Source organism: Prenolepis imparis, unplaced genomic scaffold (genome assembly GCF_030444845.1).
Source record: "Prenolepis imparis isolate NDT839.2.m4 unplaced genomic scaffold, iyPreImpa1.0 SCAF_1, whole genome shotgun sequence".
Lineage (NCBI taxonomy): Eukaryota > Metazoa > Arthropoda > Insecta > Hymenoptera > Formicidae > Prenolepis > Prenolepis imparis.
Window position 1 is genome coordinate 3,780,320 of NW_028141159.1, and position 25,834 is coordinate 3,806,153.

At 39.9% G+C, this 25,834-nt stretch overlaps 1 protein-coding gene across 1 annotated transcript in view; it reads right to left on the reverse strand.

Moving 5' to 3' along the window:
* LOC145942603 (uncharacterized) overlaps nt 1-17,188 on the reverse strand; it is a 207,515-nt gene extending 190,327 nt beyond the window's left edge. Inside the window, exon 1 of the mRNA XM_083049491.1 lies at nt 15,548-17,188. Coding sequence (XP_082905617.1) covers nt 15,548-15,649 — 102 coding nt within the window. The 5' untranslated portion in view covers nt 15,650-17,188. The remainder of the gene's footprint in view (nt 1-15,547) is intronic.
* Nucleotides 17,189-25,834: the final 8,646 nt, after the last annotated feature.

Consider the following 25,834-nt stretch of genomic DNA (forward strand, 5'->3'; position numbering starts at 1 on the left):
CCGGCGGCGGAGGCGCGAGGGCATACGTAAATGGGAAACAATGCGGAGTCGGGTATTACTTCTGCTCGCGAACCGCTCGCTAACAATGCTCGGCAACCTCTTTCTCGCGCTTCCTTTTTGCGACTAAAAATGAAATGTAGAATGGTCGCGCGCTCTCTCTTTCTCTCTCTTTCTCCGGAACTTAACGCCAGCTCGCGTGAACTTTCAAGCTAGTACGCTCTAATTTTGCTGGATTTTTAACGTATAGCGACGCGTTTCCGTTGCTAGCTAGAGTTAACCTTGCGCTCGTGCATGTGATTTACAACGACGATGAAGAATGACGTCGGTCTGCTCGACCTCTGTTGCAAAAGATCTTTCTCACTATGAATAATTGTATACATTTGTACATGCAAGTGCGTGCATGCGTTAACATCTTATTTTTAGAAACTCGAAATAACTGATCGAAATCTGATTGTTCTCTCAAGCTTTTAGAGTTCTTTATAGATTAAACAAAAAAGGTTGTTTTACAATAATTTTTTTATGTTATCAAAATTCATCTATAAGAAGGTGGATCACAGTTGCAGGCCTACAATCTCGCGATATTTAATACTGAAATAGCTGTGCAACAGTCGAGCAAATCTCCTAATATAGCCAACTCATATTTTTAAAAACGCATATATTTCTATATTCCTTTTAGAATCGTGTTCTACTTTTCATTAAATTTAATTATTTTTTCATCTCTGACAGTTTTCGTTCTATAATTGCATATCAAAGGGCATTACTAATTGCCCATATTTATATACATAATTACACAAAACGAATGAATAAATTCAATATTACACAATTTGACGTATACGTTCTATAAAAATTAAAAGCGGTCGCTTATTAACGCGTCAAAGAATATTCGATAATCCCGGCGCTTAATCGCACCGAAAGTTTTAATGAATTAAATAATGATTTGTATCGCTTGTGTGTGCAATTAGCCGGTAGCAGTGTCGCATCGCGAGCTGCATTCAATCGACTTTAATAGACACGTGGGAACTCGGCGCGAATAAAGTCAACGAACGAGTAATTTCCGGGCGCGGCGAGCTGATATCAGCTGAAAAGCTGGATTTCTGTATTATGACGGGAATTGAGCCGAGCTATCGTCGTAACAATCGGCATCAATCACGGACATGAAGTGGATTATATCGACGCGGCTTATCCGTTCGGTGTAAAATATTATCAGACTTGATCTGTCTACCGGCCGTATTTTGCATATATACGGGGAGAGGAGAATATCGAATCGTTGCGCGTTTGCAATGTAAAATGCGCAACAGAGCGTCGTCACGAAATACACGGAGCAGAGCACGTATTCATCGGTACGTAACACGCAACGTTATAAATTATACGACGACGACGGCGACGAAAATGAGGATGAGGATGAGGAGGACGAGGAGGACTATAAGACGACGAATGAATGGAATTTACGAGGGGAAAAAGCGGTTTAATTGTCGGCAAGATACCGGCGTCTTGTTAAGAGTAATGCCACTAATATTTTCTTCCGCGCGGAGCAAACGATGAAGTCGTTACGTTGGAATGGAGCCAGGCTCTAATTCGCGCCGCACCGGAGGAAGGACTCTGCGACGCGACGGCTCGGATAGGTTGAAGCTGAACACATCGTCGTGGAAAACGAGAATGTATATACGCGCGGTCGTCTGCGCACCGCCGAGAACACGCGGGAAATGCGGTCGTCTCCGCCGAGACGAGATTTCTGTAAACGCTGGTCCCAGAATCATCGAGCCAGAGTTCTCCTCATTGAGCTCGGATGTTAAATTCTCTCGAGCAAGAGCAGGGAAAGGCAGAGGTTTTCATTCGCGCGCATTATTCTTTAATGCAAAGCCGCACCGAGGCTATTTTCTGAACGCGTCGGAAGCGGCTCTCGCTGCGGGATGAAGATTCATCGGATACACATCCCGACGAATCCCCGCATCCCCGCGTGTTAAATCACCCGCTGAGAGTTTATATCTTACCGCGAGCGGCGGATTAAACTACACGGCGATATAAGCATTTTCCACGGCATCACTCGAAAGGGAAAACTTTTAATTAAATAAACGCGACGGTCGGAAAGCATTCCGACCGGTTCGAACCACCACCCGATTCCCGTTTGATCCACGACCGCGAACGTTAAGATTATACGCGGGGAGGAATAGTCGGACGAAAAGGGTCGTGTTCGACAAAATTACTTCGGACTCGAAATTTTCCTAGAAATTGGAACGCACGACTATCCCTTCGCTAGTGGCGGCTCGCGGCCGTTAACCGAGAGCTTTCAAAAGTTTTAACTAAATTCAACTCTGGCGCGCGCGAGGAAAGTAAAAAGTTCTGCGAAAGTATTCGCGCGTCCCGAGTAATCCGCGCGAGAGCATTAACGTGTACGAATATACACGCCTACGAAGGGAGATGCTTAGTCATATTATTCAATCTCGTAATCGCGCGCTGATTCACTGATGGAAGCTTCAGAAAAAGATAAATTTCGATTTAATTGGATGTCGAAGTTAATTCATCAAAAAATGCATTTCAAAAATACATATATTCTACAAGATTTTTATTCAATTTTATAGGGCGTATATTGAATACGTGTTTAGAATAACTCTTTCTATTGCTCATAATAAACATTAGAAGATTTTCACAAATTACACATGCCTCAGAGATAAAAGTAGTCTTATTATTCAATTAATTTCAAGATCGTAACAGAGAATCTAAAATTTAATTAAAATATATAATGTCGAAAATTCCATCTTTTTGGAAAGAATGGCGTTCCATTAAATTTCTGACTAGAAAATTATCTCTGAATACGTTCCCAAAGTTTAATGCAAACGTCAGAGAATAATCTGCGTGTAATGTATATAATAAGAGTACGTGCTGTGCATGACGCGTACACGTTGATATCTTATCATGTAGCAGACTATCCCACAAAGACTATTTAAATCTCCTGTGTTATAAAAGAATATCGCGCAAGGACATCCAGACTTATAATAGCCGTGATGATAACATAATTGTGCGATAATAAATGGCCGAATAATAAATTACGTTATCAGTTTTGTTATTCAACTGCGATATATGCAACATTTGTTCTATATAATTTCATAAAAACATCAAAACACAAAAATATCAATATATTCGTATGTAAATGCCGTCATATCGATTATATTTCTAAAAATGATAATAACGGATATTATGTCATTCGCTCGGTCATTAGCAAATACCGGCAAATACATATATCTCGAAAAGTACGTGGTTTTATCAAAGCGCAAAAATAAAATTAAATGTAAAAAATTAAATTTTTGTTAAGTTAATAGAATAAATATATGAAAATACGAACATTCATAAAATGCTGGAAATAAATTTCAAAAAAAATTTACCATCGATAAAATGCGCGAAAAGGAAATACACAATGATGCGAGTTGTAGCTTATAATTTTTCTATAATTAAAAAAATGAGCAGCTAATTTAAAACCGAAATCTATTTTCTATGACATCAATATCGTTGAATAAGAGCATTAAAAAATAATTGAATAACAATTCTTAAATAACGGTGCAATAGAAAATATATATATATCTATATATACATATATGTATATTTTTATTAAAAAATATATTATAATTAATTTTTGAAACTAATACACTAGCATATACATCTGGCTTTTATTAACCCGGTGAAATTTAAATTTGTGTTTCATGTGGAGAGCTTTTAATTGTTAACAAAAATATTATTTTCCACGCAATAAAAGGGAAATGAAAAGATTCTTACGGCTTATATATAATTTAAAAGATTTTATAAAAGTAAAATGTATGTTACTGCGACAAAGCGAAACGAATCAGGTGTTGGAGCATTTGGATATAAATGCCGCGTTTTACGAAAGTTAAGTTCACACGAGACGATTTCTCACAATCGTGTTTTACAGGTCACGCGATAGAAAAACAGAAACATCACGAGCGAGATATCGCGAACTGGGCTACGGACGACATACAGTAAGCGTGCGCGAATGGAAAGAGATCTTTCGAGGGACGAGAGCGGGGCGCGTTCCCGGGGGAATCGTGCCAAAATTGTTAACGGCCGGGGGACAGCCCTGTTATAGGTGGCATGTGCTCGCGATCGGTCGTCGGACGAGCGAGAGAGAGGTGGAGACAGGTGGTCGGCGGCCCTGAGATACCGGTCGCGGAACTGAGGCCGCTTTATTGAACTCGCGCCCGATAGATACGCTGTCCAGTCGAGGCATGTGCGAATCTATCGGGAATAGACGTGCCAAATGTATATCGAGGGAGACAATTGCGTCACTATCTCTCTCGTCGATGATACTACAAGTTTTTCGTTACTAGATTGATGAGAAACTTTTATATGGGATGCTTGTCCGACAAAAAAGACAAGGAAATTAATAGACAAGAGTTTTCCTCGATAAAAAAAAGAAATCGACAATTATTTTTTAAGCAACGATAGAGACGGTAATTATTGATGTTTCCCAATTTTTTTGATTGTCGGTATTTTCAAAACATCGATATTATCACGAATCTGCCATCTCTCCTCCCCGTTCCTCATCCCTTATTGTACGTACTAACAAGGGACGGACACAGCAAGAGAGGCTCGGCCTTTCAGGATTCTCGTGGTCGTGCGTCTTGCGCGAAAGAAAAAGAATCGAGCGGAAAACGAAACGTACGACGGAATAATAACACTGCGGGACATCTGCGGTCGGGCGGAGATTGAAATACGAGATGAAGGCTCTCGTCGTCGCGCACAAAGCGCGGATACAAAGCGCGGCACGTCGTGATACACACGACGACATCGGCTAGACACTCGATAGATCCGTTCGCACGGCTAAACAAACATCTTTTCCGAGGCGGCGCACGAGTCTGATACTATAAGATGTATAAAGTAGTGTACCGAAGAGAATGTAAGCCGATCGATATTTTTTTTCTCCCCCCTCGTGTAAAGTAATATTTCGCGCCAGCGAGATACACTTCGGCGAGCGTATTTCACGTTGGAGAGCGTTCCGGAATTATTTATAGTACCGATAATATCGCAAGATAGATTTTAGATCTTACTCGCGCGTATGACTCGAGCTTCCCTCCCACTTCTCCTTACTTACGATCGCGGCACGCGAGATAATGGAAATCTTGTTCCTATATAGTAGACCCTTATACATATATAACAGACTCGCAACAATACTGACAGCGTGAAATCAGATTCAAAGACTTTACACAGTCACGGATGAAGAAAATATAAATCTAGCCGGACAATATTATATACGAAGAGAATAATTAACATTTTGCAAATTATTTAACGTGACAAATATTTCGCGGTGGCGAAAGGTATAAGAGACAAAAGTCAAACTTAAAAAGATTAATTTATGCCATTTATTATGTTGCATTTTTTATGCGTCCATTGTTCTGTTGATAAAACGAATAATTTTTACATGCGAGCAAAAAGTTCTAATTACCGATAAAATGGCAAACCAACTTTTTCAAAAGAGAACACTCGCGCGCCGTATACTTTTGGTATGCAAATGCAATGAACAGTTAATTGGAATCTGTTAAAAAAAAAACATTTCTCGCGAACGCGCTATCTTCAGCAGACAGACGCGACTCCTTCGCGACGCGAGTAAGCAGAAAAATTCAGCAGTAGCCGGGATATCTCTCGGAGAGATTTCAGATGCGCTTTTTATTTCTCTTCCAAGGCTTTCCACCGGGAGCCTTTGCTTGTCGCGCGTACGCGGCCGTTCTCTAAAAGGTCAAAGGGGCCACGTCCTCATCTTGAAAACATTAATGAGCTGCCTGCCGACGACGATGTACGTACACGCTGCGCGCCCCAGGATGCATGGCGTCTTTCTCGAAAAGGCGCGGCACGGAGACGGAACAGACGAGAATGCAGCTATACAGGAAGTTGGGTATAGAAATATCTCTGAATTTTGTTGCGAGCTTCAACAGTATAAATTAAGAAAAAGATTTACGTGGACAAAAGTGTCGCCCATTCCAAAGATGAAGAGGATCAATTTGTCTTTTTCAGCAAAATTCGAAATAAAAGAATGAAAAGAAAAATGTAAATTATTGCGGAATTTTACAGTATAATATTGAGATACTGATGGAAATTATTATAGTGTATTTATGTGTGACGCGCACAAAGACACTTAATTCCTATTCAAATAATAATATACCGAAAGCTTCTATTCTATTCGCATAGTCTGCAACAGGATCGCCAAAAATTTCGACGATATTTCTCCGTCACTCAATAAACGAAGGAATACACGTCGGGCGACATGTGTTGCACGTACGCGGACTAACAGAGTCTATCGACTATCGCGCAATTTAACCCGCTTGGAAAGTTCCGGCCGATTCGTTGCAAAGCTGTCGGTGGCACGCGAGCGAGCGCGGAATTCCCCCGTCGGGAGAAACTCGTTTATCAAAATACAGTTTATCCGAGATTACAATGATCCGGCGCGAGCGCGCGCCGCCGTTGCACACCGGATAGGGATTATTTAGAAGAGCCATAAATACGACGCGTTTAAACCGTCCGGCGAAGGGAAGTGCGCGGCGTGAACGGAAAAATGCTCGTTAGGAGATTTCCGCGCGAGAACCTCCTTGGAAAACGATCGAAGAAACCGAGACACTTTGGCGAAGCGGAAGAGATGATATTTTCGACGAATTTCTATCTCTCTCTCTCTCTCTTTCGTTGACAACCCGAACACGAAGCTCGTATCCATTCTTATTCGGCGAACCGTACGAATAACGCAAGAACGGAAGTTAAACATTGAGATTGAAAGAAATTGATATCATTATCGGTCATGATCTCATATACTAATACACGTATCGCATAGCTAAAATATTTCAGAGATAAGAGAACGATGTGTGTCGCGAAGAAAAGTGTGTAATGATTTCTTATATTCAATCTTTCTCAAATTCTCGTTAACCAGCAAACGGTTTTTAAGTGTTAAAAATCCTGTTAAAGGATCCTTGTGAGTAAAAGAGATTTAATAACAATAAATGCTAATAAAATCTACGAAAAAAAATTTCATTTAAGAAAATTTAACATTATCGAAGTCGCATACGATTATAATATTCCATCTCCAACAGGAAATTTTGTATATTACATCAAACAATTTCGCGATATATACCACATACTATATATAATTTGTATGTAGAATATCTACATATATTTATTACAACGTACGTTTCGAAATACGTTAATAACCGATACCTCGCACAGTTTTGACGTTTTAGAGTCTCTGCAGCGCAATTACGCAGTGATCGCATTATAATGGGCACATGCGGTACATTATCGATTACCGATGCTTTAATAAATAAACGATTTAGCGAATTGGGAAATTCGCACGAATGACCGATGACAAAACCGTACTTAAATCGGCGAAATGCGATCGGCAGAGCGGACCGATAAAGATAAAAAGAAAAGGATGAAGAGTTCCTTTACCGTGGAATTGTTCTAGATTTATGAGCTCCAAGAGTTCAGCCATTCAAATTTTTCAAGCGCTCCTTCTTGCCTCAGCCGCACCGAGCTCTCAGCCCGACGAGGCGCAGAAGGAAACCGATATAGAAATGGAGGGAAATAACTTCTCGTGCAGCGGCGATGGTGGTGCACGGATCGGATATTGATGAACTCTAATAACATCAATATAAAAATTTGTAATACTTTGCCTAGTTCGATCGTTAACATAAAAAATGGACTCGCTGTCACTCGTAGATTGTTAACGAATGGGCGTGTATCGTTCATATATCTGAGGATAGTTTAGTTTGTATCGTACGTTAATATATAGGTGCCTAGATAAATTTGGAATCAATTTTTTCTTGAGCTGAATTTTTTTTAACGCCAAGCAATTACCAACTTTAACCTTTGCAATGATCTATGCGCATACAATATCTCGATTAAGTGCGAAATAAAATATATGTCGAAATAACATTTACTTCAATTTATAATTGATTCCTCAAATTCATCTGACGAATGTATCATTAATAACAGAGGATACACGGAGGATACTATCTACAACGATATCAGATTGCCAACACCCTTATTAACTTCGTAATCACGGTATGACGATATATATACAGGAGAAACGCGCGAAATAAAACTGTCATTAAAAGTTGCTTGGCCGAACGAAACTTATAATACCGCGATAAAATATACTTTCGCTGGGAACTTCACCAATACGTCCATAACACGTAATTTTAACGGTGCCGGGAAAAAAAAAAAGATTCATGAATAAAAGATACACGTTGACATAGTCTTGTGCTTTTCCAAGAGCCTCTCGAGAAGCATCTCATCGCGATTGCGCGAAGTTCGGTTCTCTGACAAAGATTTTCTCATTATACTGCGGTCTAGTTCCATTAAAAAGAATTTTCAAACAATGTAAAACAAAAAGATGGAATAACCTGAAATAGCTGTTAAAAATATTTTCAAGAAATAGACAACTAATTTCGCGTGTAAGTAATATATAGTATTAAATCTTCGTTCTACGTGTATTATTAAAAATGAATATAAATACACACACAAACTTTAATATTGAAATGTAACGAAATATGATTTATGTCATTCAACTCGTGATAAAGTTATACGTTTATATCAAATGATTAATAAGCTGTAATAAAAACAAACTTTTTTTTTAATCGCAATGCTTCTTGATTTCTGCGTAATTTTCTTATACTTCCTATAGTATTAAAAACTTATGTGAGTGATTCTCATAGCTGTTATCTTAAGCTGTTATTGCTCACAATCAGTTAAGGTTTAGAAATCAGATCTTCAAAATAGAGATATACACACTCCCTCCCTATCTCTTACAGCTTACAATTAGCATTAGAACGGATAATAAGCGCTTTCTCTCTCCTCGTATCTTGTTGACGAAAAGCTCTTCGTGATATCGCTCGCAATAAAGATCGAATTACAAAGCCGAAAAAGAATTGCTCTCTCGCGAAGGCTATGTAGTAAAGTAAATATATACATATATTATCCTATATACATATATGAATTGATTTCGGTGGATTGCGCTTCCTGGAAATTAGAGCTGTGAACGCAGTATCGTGCTCTCGAATTCGTGCGCGCTCTTGACATTTCCGTTCGAGATCTACACACGTGTGTTACACACTACGCTACCGCGATACACGTATCGTGCGTGTGTATTGTGAACGCGTACCGATCTGTATCGCGTATCGGTGGAGACGTTCGTTCGCTGCTCCACGATAATAATTACCTTACCGGTTCGGTTGCATTGAAACACGCTCGAGCTCGACGCAGCATGCATCGAAGAGGCAGATGAAATGAACGGGGCACACGGAGCGAGCGAGAAAGAGAGAGAGAGAGAAAGAAAGGGAGAGAAAAAGGAAAGAAAGAGAGAATTATAAGAAATGAGGTAGACAGAGAAAAAGAGAAGGAGAAAGAGGAAAAGCGGTAGTACCGGTCCAGCATGTCCTCGCAGAGTACTTGGAGGCACATAGGCAGGTAGGTAGGAAAGGCGCTATCTTACGCCATGCTGATACTAATGCCACTAGATACCAAGAGTATTCTTGGCCCGGTTATTTTCCGTTTGCCGCATCGTGCGCGACGGAAAACTCTGGGTTTTCCTCGACGAATCTCGAGCGAAATTAATCACGCGTCGGTCTTTGCGGAAAAGTCTCGGTCGCTCTCGTTTCTGAATGGCCTCGCTTCGGTAAAACGAACGCTCGGTCATTTGATAGAAATCGAGCAATCAAAGGAACGCGTTATCGTACGCGCTCTCTATATAAAATCGATTATTTTTAACCATGACGTATATTAAATTTAAAAGCGCTGTAAACTTGAGTGAAATATCACTTTTTAGTGACGTCCATGTGAAGAAAGTTTTAGGCCTCTCTCGTTTCCACGTCGTTTTCCGAGATACGCAACATGTAATTTATCCGGTATCTCTATTTGAATTTTTTTTATCTAACAATAAGAAACACAGTCCTGTCAAAGTTAAACGGCCATCAAAACGCTCGGGACATCGTACAAAGTATATATTCAACTCTGTTGTTCTCCAATTTCTCGAACGTCTTCTACGTCGGAAAATGCCAGCTGACGCGGTTTAGCGTGGCTTAGAAATGCAGGAATACGACAGCATACTATATACTCGTAGGATATATTAGGATCGTCAAAAGCTTTTATTTCAGCTACGTGGCGGCGGATCTTGCCGAGACGATTACGAAAACACCACGTGTCGGATGAAATATCGAACCTTTTACGTACGAGGGTTTAAGAGCGACATATGCGCGGGGTGCATAAGCGTCCGCGTCCCCTCGCGTCCGTCGCGACGCCATTGGATACGTTAATGCATATAATAGTCCGCTATTTTGTCCCGCACATAGGAACTTAATTCAGGTGTAATTTTCCATCCCGCGAGGTCCATCCCGACCCTTCCCCGCTACTTTGCCGCGCGTTAATTAAATTATCGCGACGCGCTCGACACAAAGGCAAAGAAATTAGTTCCAATTTGAGCTAATTCACGATTAAGTTTTGTGCCCCGTCTGTATAACCGAGGCGCACGCGGATAAGAAAAGTCTTCGGGCCTAATAGGCTTTTGGCCCTTGGCGTTATCTCGAAACGTTCAAGTTGTACTCGAACGAGAATACGATATCCCCTGCGGCGTTATCTCGCGACCGGGATTTATATACACATAGACATCGACGCACCCGCATTTATCGTAACCGAGTTAACGTAACTCAGACTCCCATCCACTTGTGCCGAAGAAACGGCAATAGCGTCGCGATATCCAATCTCTAATTCACATCTGACGGCTACGAGGATTTATGATCGCGTTTCCCAGACATTTCGTACCGCGTCTGAGACATTCGAACCGAATTTTGCAAATCTCGTTAGATTAGATGGCTAGATCTTATATCTTCCGAGACAATGTTCGTTCAAACGTATATTTGGAAAAAAAAGAAACGATATTAGAAGCAATAAATCCAAATGTGAAAAACATAATTCAAATCAAAATTAAAATACAAAAGGGAAAACCGCAGAGAGTCGATTAGATTTATAAAATTATTGACTACGCGCAAATTTTTTTTCTATTCAGCGAGTGCTTCGTCGCATAAACGACGTTTCTACGTGAAGATAATGATTAATAGCTTTTATCGACCAGACTTTTAACAACATTGGGATTCACAGCTACAAGAGAATTCTCTCGAGAATCGATGATATGTTAATGAGACGATAAATATTTATGCCGTGCGCGCGAAGGCCAGTCCGCGATTGTTACGGGATTAGGAGTGTCATCCGTATTAATAGTTAAGAGTCGTAGAAGTCGGAAGCTCGCGTGGAACAGACGGCTACTTCACGGTCGGGCAAATTTTTGACGATCGCAGGAACGAATGGAGGGCTCTCTCTCGGCGAGAAACTCGGTCGGCATATTAAATATATCCGCTTCCACGCCGCGCGATAAACTTTGGAAACGCGCTGCACAATAATTATAACGCGCAGCTAATTGTAAGAAACAACCTTGCGGAAATTAGAAGAGGGAAATGGACCACGGTAATTTGAAAATGCAGTCGTAAGCCTCGGATAACTTTGGGCATTCGCGATACCGTTACATACTTTGCGCGATACTGTGCAATCTCGGAAATTGTTACGAGCTTCTTTTAGAGCCACGAGCCTTCCGTTAATTCGAAAAATTAATACGGAAAACGCGGACTCGGTAGCGAATGCGAAAGACAAATATATTTATCGAAGTTCTTTCGTTTCTAAATCCTAAGCGATGTTTGCTTCGTAATTATAACATTAAACGACGTGACAAAATCATGTTCGCGTGATTCATGTCACATGATATATTCTAGACGCGTTTCTTCGGTATCGTAATACAATCGTCTGTATATTCAAGAATTTATACACGTGCCCCCACGGGGAACAAATTGAACGACAATTGTGAAAAATTGCATTTGTTTACCGTAACATCGCGTCGGACGCACGATTTTTAGTTCGAAACAAGGATCGTGTGGCACGGACATCCGATTGTAAAAATTTCGTTAGACTCGCGCGCGGGTCCACGTTGTTTTTGACAAACGCGACATGTAAAAGCAAGTTTTTCGACGCATCATCGTGATACGCGAGGCTATGGAAAATCTAAAGGTACGAAAGGCGAAAAACCGTGTTTACAGTTCATCATTTTCCATCGCCTCTCTTCTTCCTCCTTCGTCAGACACGCTTCATTCTCCGTTAGGTACGCGACACCGACGCCTTTGACACAGCGACGAACGGTGCGTTTAAGCCGCTTTAATCTTTCACTGGCGTATGTACGTGATTCGACGTCGCCGCTTCATCGCCGTCGAGTGTAATAATCTAAACGCGCGAGGGCATGCACATTTCGATTCGTAGAACTTTCACGGATCGGCTTACACCGCGTGACGTCTCGAAAATATACCTGCTCAGGCGTCAAAGGGTTAGAAGGGAAGAAAGAAAATCATTTATTATTATGATCTCGGAATATCATGTCTCCCCTAATCTTCCGTTTCACCAACAGACAACTCACTCGTGGTTGTCCATAAAATTTCCTTTTGTGAGATAGTGTTGACTCAATAAGAAAGATGAGTGAACACTTATATTGTTGGCGAAAAGAACTAAACGTATGCCCGCAGGATGCAATAAAGAAGAGAATATAAACTCGTAACGTAAAATAATGTAGAAAAACTATCGGAAACAGATGCGAGATACGAGAAAATAAGAAAAGTGCAGATATATATATAAATATATGTTAACGATCAATAATAATAATTAATATAAAGAAATTATTACTCAAAGACATGTATCGTTAGAAAAAAAAAATAAAATAAAATTAATGAGAAACTAATTATGTAATGAGTTATTGTAGCATTTAAATTGAGATGAAGCTTTTAAAGAGAGAGAAAAAAATTCGATACAGAGAAATGGTGAAAGGCGGGCGAACGAGACGGAAAGGGAGCTAAGAAAGATAGAAAAGGAGCAACAATCTACAATAGCTTTGCTCCCTCTCGTTCTTCTTCGTATCCCTGCCATCGTTCTTTTTCTTTGATTTCGCTCGCGATACCATTCCCAAGCTTGCAGCGAGCTATATAGCAAACGGGGCGGAGTGAAAGAAAGAGACAGGTAGACAGAGCGAAAGAAGAGAGAGAGAGAGAGTAGCATTTATTATTAGGTTGCAGGATTCACAGAGAGATCCTGCGAGCACGGTGTGTACGAGACAGTGACGCGATTGATCGAATAAACGGAATGCGCAGTGCTCCCGATGCATTAATCCGAGAACCGGTATTTCGAAAAGAAGAAGAAAATGCGACGCGTCAGCACTCACGGCAACGCGTATGCATTATGCGATACGCATTAGATTGCATACGTCTATAGATGCGAAGCACGCAACGAGCGAGGATCACGAAGATTAGAATGTTCGAAGGAATCGAGAGTTTATGTATTATGCATCGCAATACGATAGACGTGACGCAAAAAAAAAGAAAAAAAAGAAAAAAAGAGAGAGGGAGAGAAGAGCCTAGCTTGCGATATCGATGTCACGCGATGCCGCGCTTTCAAGGTGCAACCGGTTAATGCATTTTATGTCACACATTATCAATTAATTTCGTTACCAACTCGCCTTCTTGATAGCTCGGGCTTAATTACGTAAAGCAGTATTAGCAGCGGCGGCGAGCCAAGTGTTGCGCCCGACCTCGCCCGTCCTGAATTTTATATCAGACATTAACACGATCGCGTCTCTCTCTCTCTCTCTCTTTTTTATTTTCTTATTCATCGTCTAATCTTCGCCGCGGCTTTTTCACGCCTCGCCGTTCAAAGTCCGACACAGTGTGTAAATGCGCGTAGTTTTGAAACTTCTCGGGACTAACTTCGGGACTTTCGTATTCGCATTAACGGTATGCGGATGCGAATTGCAAGAGCAGTCTGTGTGCGTGTGCCTGCGTCATGGTATGCATTATTGCTAGTTACATGATGTAGTTGCTACAATCTCGTAACTTTGGGCATGAAACTTCAAATACAAATTAAACATGAGAATGCTAATGATATATTAGAGCAAAACGTTTCCGTTAACGTCGGGGGAGGAGGGTACACGGACACATCCTTTCTTTATCAGTTTTATATCAGTTAAATTTCTGGATTTTGATTCTCTGATTTATATAATTAACAATTTCTACACAACTATCGAGTAATAAATTTTTTATGCAATTATCGAAATAATTACAATTGTAAATGTAACGGTAACAAGAAAATGTTGCAATCTAAAATTGTATACCCGATCAAGTTTTAAAGTATTAAACTTTCCCCAATAATGATAATTAGTCTCGCTTATTTATTACTGGTCTTCATCGTTTTATTCAGTCAGACGCTTCGCCGATTGGATTTACGATAGATTCTTAAGCCGAGTGCTGAGATACAGCCATCTCATCGCAGAAGAAACTCTTACAGTCTCGCATTCATAAAGTGTACCACTTATCTTTGGAATATATAATTATTATAATGCGCGTCATCAGATTTCCTGCATCATTCGCGCAACAGTGCTCCAGTGTGACAAAAACGCTAATTTTAAAGCCAAATTGATTTTGAATCATAGAATAAATCAAAAAATACATCAAGTACTAAATAACAAAGTAGTTTCTCATCTGGTTATTCTCATATTATGAATTGCCTCTGTTCCGACATTCGTATTTTAAAAAAATGATCTCACGATCGATGTTTAATATTTCGAATCGACTAAAGGTTCGTAAATAAAATTTTGAAATTATCTATAATTAATCATTATAATTTTCCAACAATATTGTAATTGTTAACAATTTCCATTTCGTTATTATTCTGATTGAATCACTTAAAAAATGTTACCTTTTATTTAAATTGAATATAAAGGAAAAATTTTTAACTGGAAAATATATTTCAAATGTCATCGCGAAAATTAATATTAGTTGCTCGTATTTGTTTACAGAAAACAGCATTATATTCCTGCACGATCAACAAATATCGAATCTCAAATGAATTAATGTGAAAAGCCACGTAAGTAATAAATTCACTGTGTATCATCATTATTATTAATATCGTCGTTGCTATTGCTTTTTACTGAATTCGCTCGAAAATCGTCCTGACGTACAAAACGACGCATTATTCTTACTAAAATGCTCGTTCAAAATAAGGGGGTATTACAAGTGTGTTATTTTTCTAAACACACAAGTTTCCTAACATAAAATCGAATATCACGGAAGAAAGGGAGGTAATCGCGTAAAATAGCATTTTCTCTTTTTATTGACTCTGTTCGCTATTGATTCTAAACTGAATAAAGCTAAAATAAACGGGGAACAACACCGTGTTAACGAGATTTACGCGATAAAGTGTCGAGTTACAATGTAAACATTTAATTCGCGGAATTAAGCGAGGCAGCCGACGTGCAAAAAAAAAAAACATGCTCGCGCGACGAACAAAAAAGCCTGACCTTCGAATTCTTTAGGCGCAAACACAAACACACATGTCGATGTGTGTGTGTATAAAAAAGAATCCCACATATATACATGGTACGATAAGGTAATACTTTCCAACAATTTACAGAGTGACTTACCGCAATGGGCAGGCTGACGATTGTCGACGTCCCGACGTCGCTTCCGGCGATATCCTCCTGGCCGAAGTCACTAACTAGACGAAGCCCGTGCACATCACCCATGATTCTTGGCTGGCGCGTTCACGACGAACGGTAGAAACACAACTTATCCGTCACACTTTCCGTACCTCACGGAGCGAAGGTACACGTACACACACGAGCGCACGAGAGAAGAGATAAAGAGAGAGAGAAAAAGAGAGAAGAGGTGGACAGAGAAAGACAGAGAGAGGAGAACACGGGCGGAGGACGTGAACGGCGACGGCGACGGCGACGACGACGACGACGGCGGCGGCGGCGTGATGGAGTAATAAAGGCGAATGCACCGGGTGCCTCGACGATCATCGCGTCATGTCTCCGGGTGCGTGGCGGCCGGCCGCGGCCGCAGACGACGATCCCGAAGTTGCATTCCTCGTTGTAAGGCCACTCCTGACAGTCCCGCTTTTCGCTGCTTCCTCTTCGTCGTCTGAACTCGCCCGGCGAGTTCGCCTCCTCCTCATGTGTCGCGCGGGCGTTTCGAGAGTTCGCGCGCCGCGATTCACGTCGTCCCTTCCCCCCGCGGCGAAACTTTCGGCGGCGTCACACTGTGTTTATTATCTCTCTATTCTCACTCGCGCTGTCCGGCACTCCTCGACTCTTCGCGACGAAGGTTAACACACGGCTTTGTTGTACAATATACACACGACACACGACGAAGGCGCGTCCGCCTCTTACAACGACACGATGAGCTGCGGAGAGCGAACTGTGGTCCACTGGCACGGACTCGGTTGAACTCGAGAGCACCGACGACGCGAACACGATGGCGCCACGGCAGAAGTACGACTGACAGCGCCGCCGTCTCGCTGTCGATGGCGACGCGCGGTACTACGCCACGCCGAGAGAGAGAGAGAGAGAGAGTGAGTGGAGGGGGAAGAGAGAGAAGGAGAGCGACGCGTATGTGGATTGTGGATAGCGTCACGATATATGTATACATACACATAAGAAGGCGTCGAATACGAGCACGCGTGTACTGTGTGCCTCACGCGAATAGGCGGTGTCGCGATCCCAGGGCCGCACTGATCCGTCTTTTCCACGACGAGGAATACGCAGTAATGTATACTCACCTCGCCGTCTGCGTGGCGAGCTAACGATAAGTCATACGCACTACTCCAACAACACGGAACGCTTGATTTATACACTCGATCTTCTCCCGTGCGGTAACGCGATAATACTACACTTTCGCCCGAGTTTGATAACAAATACATACATGTCACGATATATATCGCGAAAGAATACGATCAAGTACACATCGCGACGATTCAACACGTATGTATGTACAGTCCCGAACTTGACGCACTTGCTACCGGATTCACGTCGCTCGTGTGATGAACGATTGTCGAGCCGGCTTCGATCAACGGACGGATCGATCGTCCCGAGATACGGTAATTAACACGCTCGGCCGGCGGTTTTTGAACACTACGCGAGTGAAAGCGGACGCTAATACGCATCGCGCGTAGAGTCACAATAACTCTCACGACGGTTAATAAAGTTTTTCGCACTAACGAGCGGCGGACGCGGATCACCCCGCGCGTTACGCGTCCGCCATGATTGTTCACTCGCGGATTTTTGCGCTCACTTCGTGCGTCAAAAAAGTGTAGCCAACTTTAGCGCGCACGAACTCGGTCCGACTATCTTCGCGATTATCTTCGATTCGTTTTTACATTCGTCAAACGAAAAGCTAAACAAGAGCGTTGCGTTAATTATAGTGCGCGATTTTATTAAGTCTTAATTTAAGCATAAGCTTGTAATAAACAATATGTTATATAAAATTATATTATAACGATATATATTAGTATATTGGATATCGATTCTCTCGAACGATTTCGACTGTTGCGATTGCGACTCTTGAGACTCGCAATCAATGATCTTTCCCAAATATATGAGGTTAACCTCTCGCGTCTCCTTCGTGTCGGAGTCGAAGTGATTTCGCTACGCACTTTTCGCGAAAGAAAGGAAGAAAGCAAAGAGTCGTGAGGAGAGGGAGAGTCGTGCGTTAACAATCGAGTAAGCTAACGTGCACGTGCGAATATATATGTATATCGGGAGTGTCGAATCAAGTATCGCGCGGCCGTCATAGCGTGCTAATCAACGCGACTGTGATTAATACCGCATACAATATTCGCGTCGCGTCAAAACTTCCATCTAAATGACCGCCGTCATTATTTTCACGTACCAAGTGCGTCGCTTGCATAATCGGACATCGGGCGAGAGTGATTGAATGGTACTGCCGAGCGACGAGGGCCTGTAACGTGTCAATTAAGGCGCGCGTTTGTGTGACCGTTCGTTTACATTATTCGACTCTGGGTAAACATATACAAATATATACACGGTCGTTAGAAAATTGGCCGTCGCGTATCGCAACGTAAACATTTCGATTCTCGATATCGCGTGCGCGCATAACCTAAACAAACGTCGAAAGAATTCTCTCTCGCGCGCGTTTACTTAATTGCGAGTTACTCGCAGTAAAAACGACGCGATAAATACGCACGCTACGGCAATTTGCGAAAGAACTGCTCGAAGCCGAATATCGTATCGTGTCGCGAGTGAGTGAAATGGGATGAACGAGGGATGCTGCTGAAAGATCGAGGATTGAAAGCGGCTTCCGGTTGTTTATGGTTTCGACGACAATGCTGCGGATTGCGGATTTCCGGTTCCATGTACAGCGAAGGAGAAAATGGTGAGTGTTAAATATTAATATTTTCTTGCAAATACAGCACTGCAAAAAAAGACAGAGAGAGAAAGAGAGAGTTTTACATTTCTTATATGTATTTTAATAAAGTGAAAATTATCGTAGCAACTAAAGATTGGAAAATAATAATTAATACAAAAGAAATTTATATTTAATTATTATAATATATGTAAGTAATTAGGTTGTATTAATTATTGGACTCTCCCTTATTACATTAATTAAACATGTAATTATAAAATATTATCGTTTTCAAAGAGTCTTTAATGTAGATATTCTATTTTTTTACTTGCGCGATAAATTATGTTCAATTATATAATCAAACGACTGCGTTATACGTATAATTTTTATAGATGAGAATTTTTTCTTTATTTGTTACGTAATGCGCGCATTTTTATTTTCGCGCGTTGTATTCGAATAATAACCTATCGTGCTGACTTTTCAAGAAGGTAAACGTAAATTATAAAGACAATTAGCCGTTGCGAAGAGAACGTTTTGAAAACAAAGAAGCGAGTGCAATAATCAATTGTGATGATGAATGAGAGCAACGAAAGTTCTCTTCGCACCATTTCCTGTATTGTCTCGCATCTCTCTCGTGCAGTGATTAATTGTACAACTTTACGATTATATTCAAACGGATACGATAGAAGCGAATTTTGTTATCCCAGTTAAATGAACGATTCTCAATTATCCAATAAATGGCGTGAAACATTAGATTGAAATGACGTACTATCATATTTTCTCACGTTTGCTACGATATTTGATACATTTACATGAATATAGTATTTATACATATGCAAGTACATTATCTTATCATTTATCACAAGCAAAATTTATTTTTTCGTATAAAATATAATTAATAATAGTAATATAATAATTTATAATAATACTTTTTATAAAATTTTAATAATTTTAACAATAAAACATTACTGTTTTCTACTACTTTTCATTAATGATAGAAAAAATAATCCTTTAAATATATATAACTTAAAATTGATTGACTGAAAAAAAATAATTCTGAATAATTATAAAAATTACAATTATGATTTTATCATAAAAATGTTAGGCCATTTAGAGGAGGGATAGCGCATTTTTTCAAGTGCGGTAAGTAAATTTCAATATGCAATATCAATATGCAAATTTGCAAAATGTGCTATATCCATTCGAGCTCTCCCCCGCTCATTTAAGGGGTTAAATATGATTGCCCGTGTAATCCCTTCATCGGGATTCATCGTTTTTGCCACGACAGTTGCGAGCGCGTGCGCGTTTATTACACACATAATTTCGTCGGTCACGTCGGGGTAAGAAAGGGCAGATGTACCTATCCTCGGGCGAATGCGGCCCTGCGGGGTGTAATTGCCGCCACCCTCCAGGTTTCATGTCACAGGGCCGACGCGACCATAATTCGTCGTCGATCGCCACGATTGCGGCGACTGATTGCGAACGCGATTTAACCGAGGACGGACGGGCTGGCCGTATGTCTGTCTCTGAAACATACCTCGCGCTCGTATAAACCGAGTGTTAAATTGCGCGCTTTAAAACGATTTACATTCTTTTTTTACGCAGATTTTTACGCAGTTTTTTACGAGATTTACGCGCGCGTTGACCGATTTCCGAGTGACATCCTCGTTAGGATATTATGCGTGTTATTCAGTTATCATAGTTACGCGCTCATTCCCTTATAATTGGCTCGACAACTTTATATTAAATTTAAAAAATTTAGATCTACTTGTTTTATAATATATTTTGAAATAGACTTTTGTAATATGAAATTACCATACATCGTAAATATAACTGTTGTAGACATATATATATTTTGTTGCAAAATATGATAAAAATTTTATAAAAGCTTTTCGAAACGCGATGCAATATCGCTTATGACTGCTTTACACAGTCAGATAAATTCTCATAAAATTTATTGCCAAATTCTTAAATAACGTACGCGTTGAATATTTTGGGGGGATTTTACTCTACATATACTGCTAAGAGGCTTTTCATACGATACAGAAATTCGAATCTCGTAACTGTGAATATATGAAATAAAATTTCGGCAAGGTGTATGTGTGTATCATGCTATACAACACCCGATACAACGACGGCCCTGCATTCCGCAGCAGGCATCATCTGTCCTTTTTCCGCGGTATTACGCGAGTAACGTGTACACGATGCGCAGATGCTAATTGATAGTAATGCGCGATAATCTCAAACAATTTACCGAACTAGAGCCGTGTTTGTTTCGCGCCCTCTCTTCCTCCCCTTCTATCGTCAGCATTACACCGCCACTATCACAACCTCCGTTACCATCACACCATCACCACCAGCATTCGTAACGCAAATACGGAACGACGCGCGCGATACCCGCTCCATTTTTCATTAAAATTCAGAGAAACTTCCGGGGCTGTTGCCAGCGTGCGAGTTTCGAAACTACGCCCGCACCCTTTGTCCCGCGAAACTTGGCAAAATCATTTACATTAAGTACTCACTGCTGGGATAAGGCATGCATTCGTAGTTATTACCTAACTGTACACAATCTTGTCTCGCCCCACATACGAAAACGGGCGCGAAACAACGTAAAGTTCATCGTCCACGGCACGCTCATCCTTACAACTGAGAGATTGCGTGTGCTAAGCTAAAATGGCGTATTTTTACTCTGCCTCTTTCTCTCACTTTACATCAATTGTATATATATTGTATAGTCGCGCGCACAGACATTCTTTATCTTATTTAATAGTATTATACTCCGAGTTTAAACCTGAATGGCACAAAATGTTATATCGCTTCACTAAATCTCCTACATCGACAAAGGCAGGGATTGTTACCGTGTCTGATTTATGTATTTTCTTTGTGTTCGAAAAATCTTTTAATTACAAATTGCGTAAGGACCGTTAAGCTTTGTATAAAGTAAAACGAGCGTCACAAAAGAGAGAGAGATTTCGTCGAGACGATTTATAACGTCACGGTCGAGGCAATTATGCGCGCAAAGTCAAGAAGAATTGTATAATAATAAATTTATAGTTATTTTTGAAAACACACATATATACCGCCTCTCGCTTCGTGCTGTCTCGACTTCCCGGTCTCCATACGATTCTTTTTCACGAAGCACTTCCAAGCACGGGGGGATGAAATGGTAACACCGTGGCAGTGATGGCGTGGAATCCCGTCGACTGGCAAGCGCAAATTCGAGATTCTGGACAGTGCACTCGCGATTTCTCACTCGCGCCGTTAACTACGAAGTTTTCAATAGCGACGGGCATTCTTAGAATTCTGCCAATGTCAACTAACTTTGGCGATCGAAAGTGTTCAAATTCTGTTCTGACGCGTTGGACATTCCCCAACTTTTCAAAAGAGTTACCGAAATTTTCAACACTGTCGGAAAGGTACGATAAAAGATTATTCCGGGCAATCTCATCGCATTCTCTTTTCGCGCCGTCAACATACCTCGCTCGATTTTCGAAATTGTCGAAATATTTCCGGATTCGCGCGCGAGTTTATAAAATTCGTGCGCGTAGGAAAATCGAAACACACGGTACCCATTTCGATCTCGTTCCCATCGCTACCTCGATGCGCTCTCCGTTCTCAAGAGGATATCTGAAGCCACCCTCCCGAGTTCTCCGACATACACCCTCCACCCTTTCCCGCCATCCGAGGACGGCCAGGGTTGCCTGGCTAAGTCGCCAAAAGCTTGCACTCCCGGTGGAATTCAACCGCCGTCATGCCTGAGACCAGGCGGGCGTATTGCGTGGCGTCCCTCGGCGTTGCCGATGCACTTCCATCCGCCGGGATCGTGCTTCGTAAAATTGGATTTGCGCATGGCATGTAGACGATTTGTCATACCGGCTGGTTACATTCTTGCGAAGACTCCACTGGCGCTCGTAATATCTCGCTCGATGGACTCTCGCGTGACGATATTTCGCGGCACTCGCATCGGCAAGCGATCTCGTAATTGTGATTGATCGCCGACGCATCGCCGCGCATATATAAAATCGTAAAACGACGTCTAGTTCAAATCGATAGCTCATTAAACTAGACGCGGTTGTATTTCCCGTCCGTATATACCTGTCGCCCATCGGATATACGCGAGCGAATTTAATACCATCGCGAGAGTTGCGTTTTATCGCGAAAATTAAATATAAATAAATAACTATGAGTAAATTGCGATTCGCGAGGTCGTTTATAACTTTTGATTTCTCTCTACTCTTTTCTTGTTTTTAATTAAATTTCTTTTAACCTAGATCCGAGGATTTTAATTAAAATTTTCTGCCGATTCTTAATTTTTCCATCGCATATTTTCCATCGTTCCGCTCTCGAATTTCACCCTGTTATTCGCTATTTATTGTGACTTGTAGGAGGCGAGATGACAGTGTCCAATCGATTCTCCATCGCCGAAAGAGCGCGCGTGTATACAGGACGCACATCATGCATCACGCTAAATCCGTGTCAAGCATGCAAATATCATACACTTCTGTTAGAAATACGATGACGCCTTATAAATATTGTAAACGAGCGTGTGTATCAAATACACTGGATATTCGGTATATAACGAGCGCGCAGGTGTGTAGGCGTCCGATGGACACTCATTGTTGAGAAAACTGAAATAAGGTTTCATTATCACACTACAACATCGAATTTATCAATAGCTTTTTTGAATTACTAGAACAACATAAACGCGCGCTACGTGCGCGCCATTCTTTAATTTTATGGTAAAAAAATAATATTTAAAAAAAAATAATATAGGGCGATAATATTAATATACAGCGAGCCAAAAATTCATTGCTTATATATTTCAATAGTACATTGCTTACAGAATATTTTGGTACCAAGCAGACTCCAACGTTCAAATTCTTTTATTTAATATACATAATATGAAAATGCGCCGCATAGGGTCCGCGGCGAAATAGTGTCGACTTTTAATATTTTAAAACGAGCCAAAAATCCATCTCTTGTATATATCAATAGTACATTGTTTGTAGAATATTTTGATACCAAGCAGACACCAGCATACAAATCCTTTTATTTAATATACATAATTTATGTATGCGCAGTATAGGGTCCGCGGCGACTTAGTGTCGATATTTAATATTTAAAAGCTAGCCAAAAATTCATCGCTCGTATATTTCGATAGTATATTGTAAAAAGATTACTTATATACCAAACAGATACGAGCCTACAAATTCTTTTATTTAATATAAATAATTTATGTACGTGCAGTATAGGGTCCGCGGCAACAAATTATCGATTTTTAATATTTTTAAGGCGAGCCAAAAAATCATCGCTTATATATTTCGATAGTACATTGTTTGCAGAATATTTTGGTACCATGCAGACACCAGCATACAAATTCTTTTATTTAATATACATAATATAAGAATGCGCTGCATAAGGTTCGCGCCGACATAGAGTCGATTTTTAATATTTGAAGAAGAGCCAAAAATTCATCTCTTGTATATTTCGATAGTACATTGTTTGCAGAATAACTTAGTACCAAGCAGACATCAGCGTACAAATTCTTTTATTTAATATACATAATATAAGAATGCGCCGCATAGGGTTCGTGGCGACTCAGTGTCGATATTTAATATTTAAAGGCTAACCAAAAATTCATCGCTCGTATATTTCGATGGATTTTTGACTCGTCTTAAAATATTAAATGTCGACACAATGGCTCATATTCAGGATCTTCTTTTATCAATAAAAGAAGATTCAGAATATGGGCCTATGTCGCCGCGGACCCTATGCGACGCATTCTTATATTATGTATATTAAATAAAAGAATTTGCACGCTGGTGTCTGCATGGTACCAAAATATTCTGCAAACAATGTACTGTCAAAATATATAAACGATGAATTTTTGGCTCGCCTGAAAATACTAAAAATCGATACTTTGTTGCCGCGGACCCTATACTGCGCATACATAAATTATGTATATTAAATAAAAGAATTTGTATGCTGGTGTTTGCTTGGTACCAACATTGTCTGCAAACAATGTACTGTCGAAATATACAGGAGATGAATTTTTGGCATGTCTTAAAATATTAAAGATCGATACTTTGTTAACCGCGGATCCTATGTGGCGCATTCTTTTATGTACATATAATAAAAGAATCAGCTGATTAAAGCGATAATTTGCTAATTAAATATTTAAATGTTTTAAAAATTAAAATAATGTTTTAAATAATATATTATACTTTGAACTGGATTAATATTTTCTGACAGTTATCAGCTGATTCTGTCAAAAAATATTTTTTTTTTATTGAATATTCTTTTTAATATAAAACTGAAGAATGGCGCGCGCATAGCGCGCGCTTGTGTTGTTCTAGTATGTTATAAATAATACATTATAATATCTTATTCTCGATTATATAAATATTTTTTGACAGAAATTAGCTAACTGTCAAAAATATTAATCGAGTTTAAAGTATTATAACACTTGTTATTTAAAACATATTATTATTTTAATTTTTTAACATATTATTTTAAAAATTAATTAGCAAATTATGCTTTAATCAGCTGATTTCTATTAAAAAATATTAATAAATGTAGCACGCGGAGTCCGACGAGCGGGCATAATGTGGCTGTGTAAAAATAAAAAAAGAGCAGCGTTACGAGGTCATTAGTCCTACGATTAGTCATTAAGAGATGAATGGACATACATGGTTGGTAAAATATAGAAAGATTTTACGAAATTTAATTTGTGTTTCTGTGCTACATAAAGCGAAAATTTACTAATTAAATATTCCAGTTTACATATTTATATTTATATTGTGTATGTTATAATTTGCTAATTAAATTTTAAAATAATAATATGGTAAAAGTTATAAAATAGTAATATGTTGTAAATAATATGTTATATAATACCTTAATCTCGATTAATATTTTTTCTTTCTAAATCCTTCTATATCTTTTCGAACGAATCTCCTTCGAGTTTTAATTCATTATTAATATTAAGTCATGTATATAGTATCGCGCGCGCGCTATTAGAATGAAGTTGCCGATGTTTGTAGCGAATAGCGGCCATTACCGAAACGCCGCGAGTATCAAGCAGTTCGAGCTGCGTCCCGCTGTGATTAATTAGTAAGCATAATCGTTAGAAACTATTTCTAACCTTTGTATTGTAACAATTATCAATCGCATATCATAATTTCAACGTTAATATAATAGTCGTAATTGTTCGAAACGCATATTTCGCGAAAAATTGGATGCAAAATCTCTTGCCAACATAACCCAACTTAACCTGTTTTCGCGCGCGTGAATGTGTTGCGATCCTTGGATATATTTATCGTTAATTCTAGTTTACATATATGTATAGTTTACATACATTTATATTGTGTATGTTATAATGTGAAATAACAAGATTATTCTAATATGTATGTATTTTATTTGTTACAGGTAACATTGCGGTACACAGTGCGATTCACGCGTCGTGTCGGGAGTGCCGTGTAAAATGTCGCGCGTCGGGAGTGCCGTGTAAAGTGTCGGGCGATCGTAATTATTCGTGTTTTCGCGAGTGTCGTGAGTGCTACCAAGAG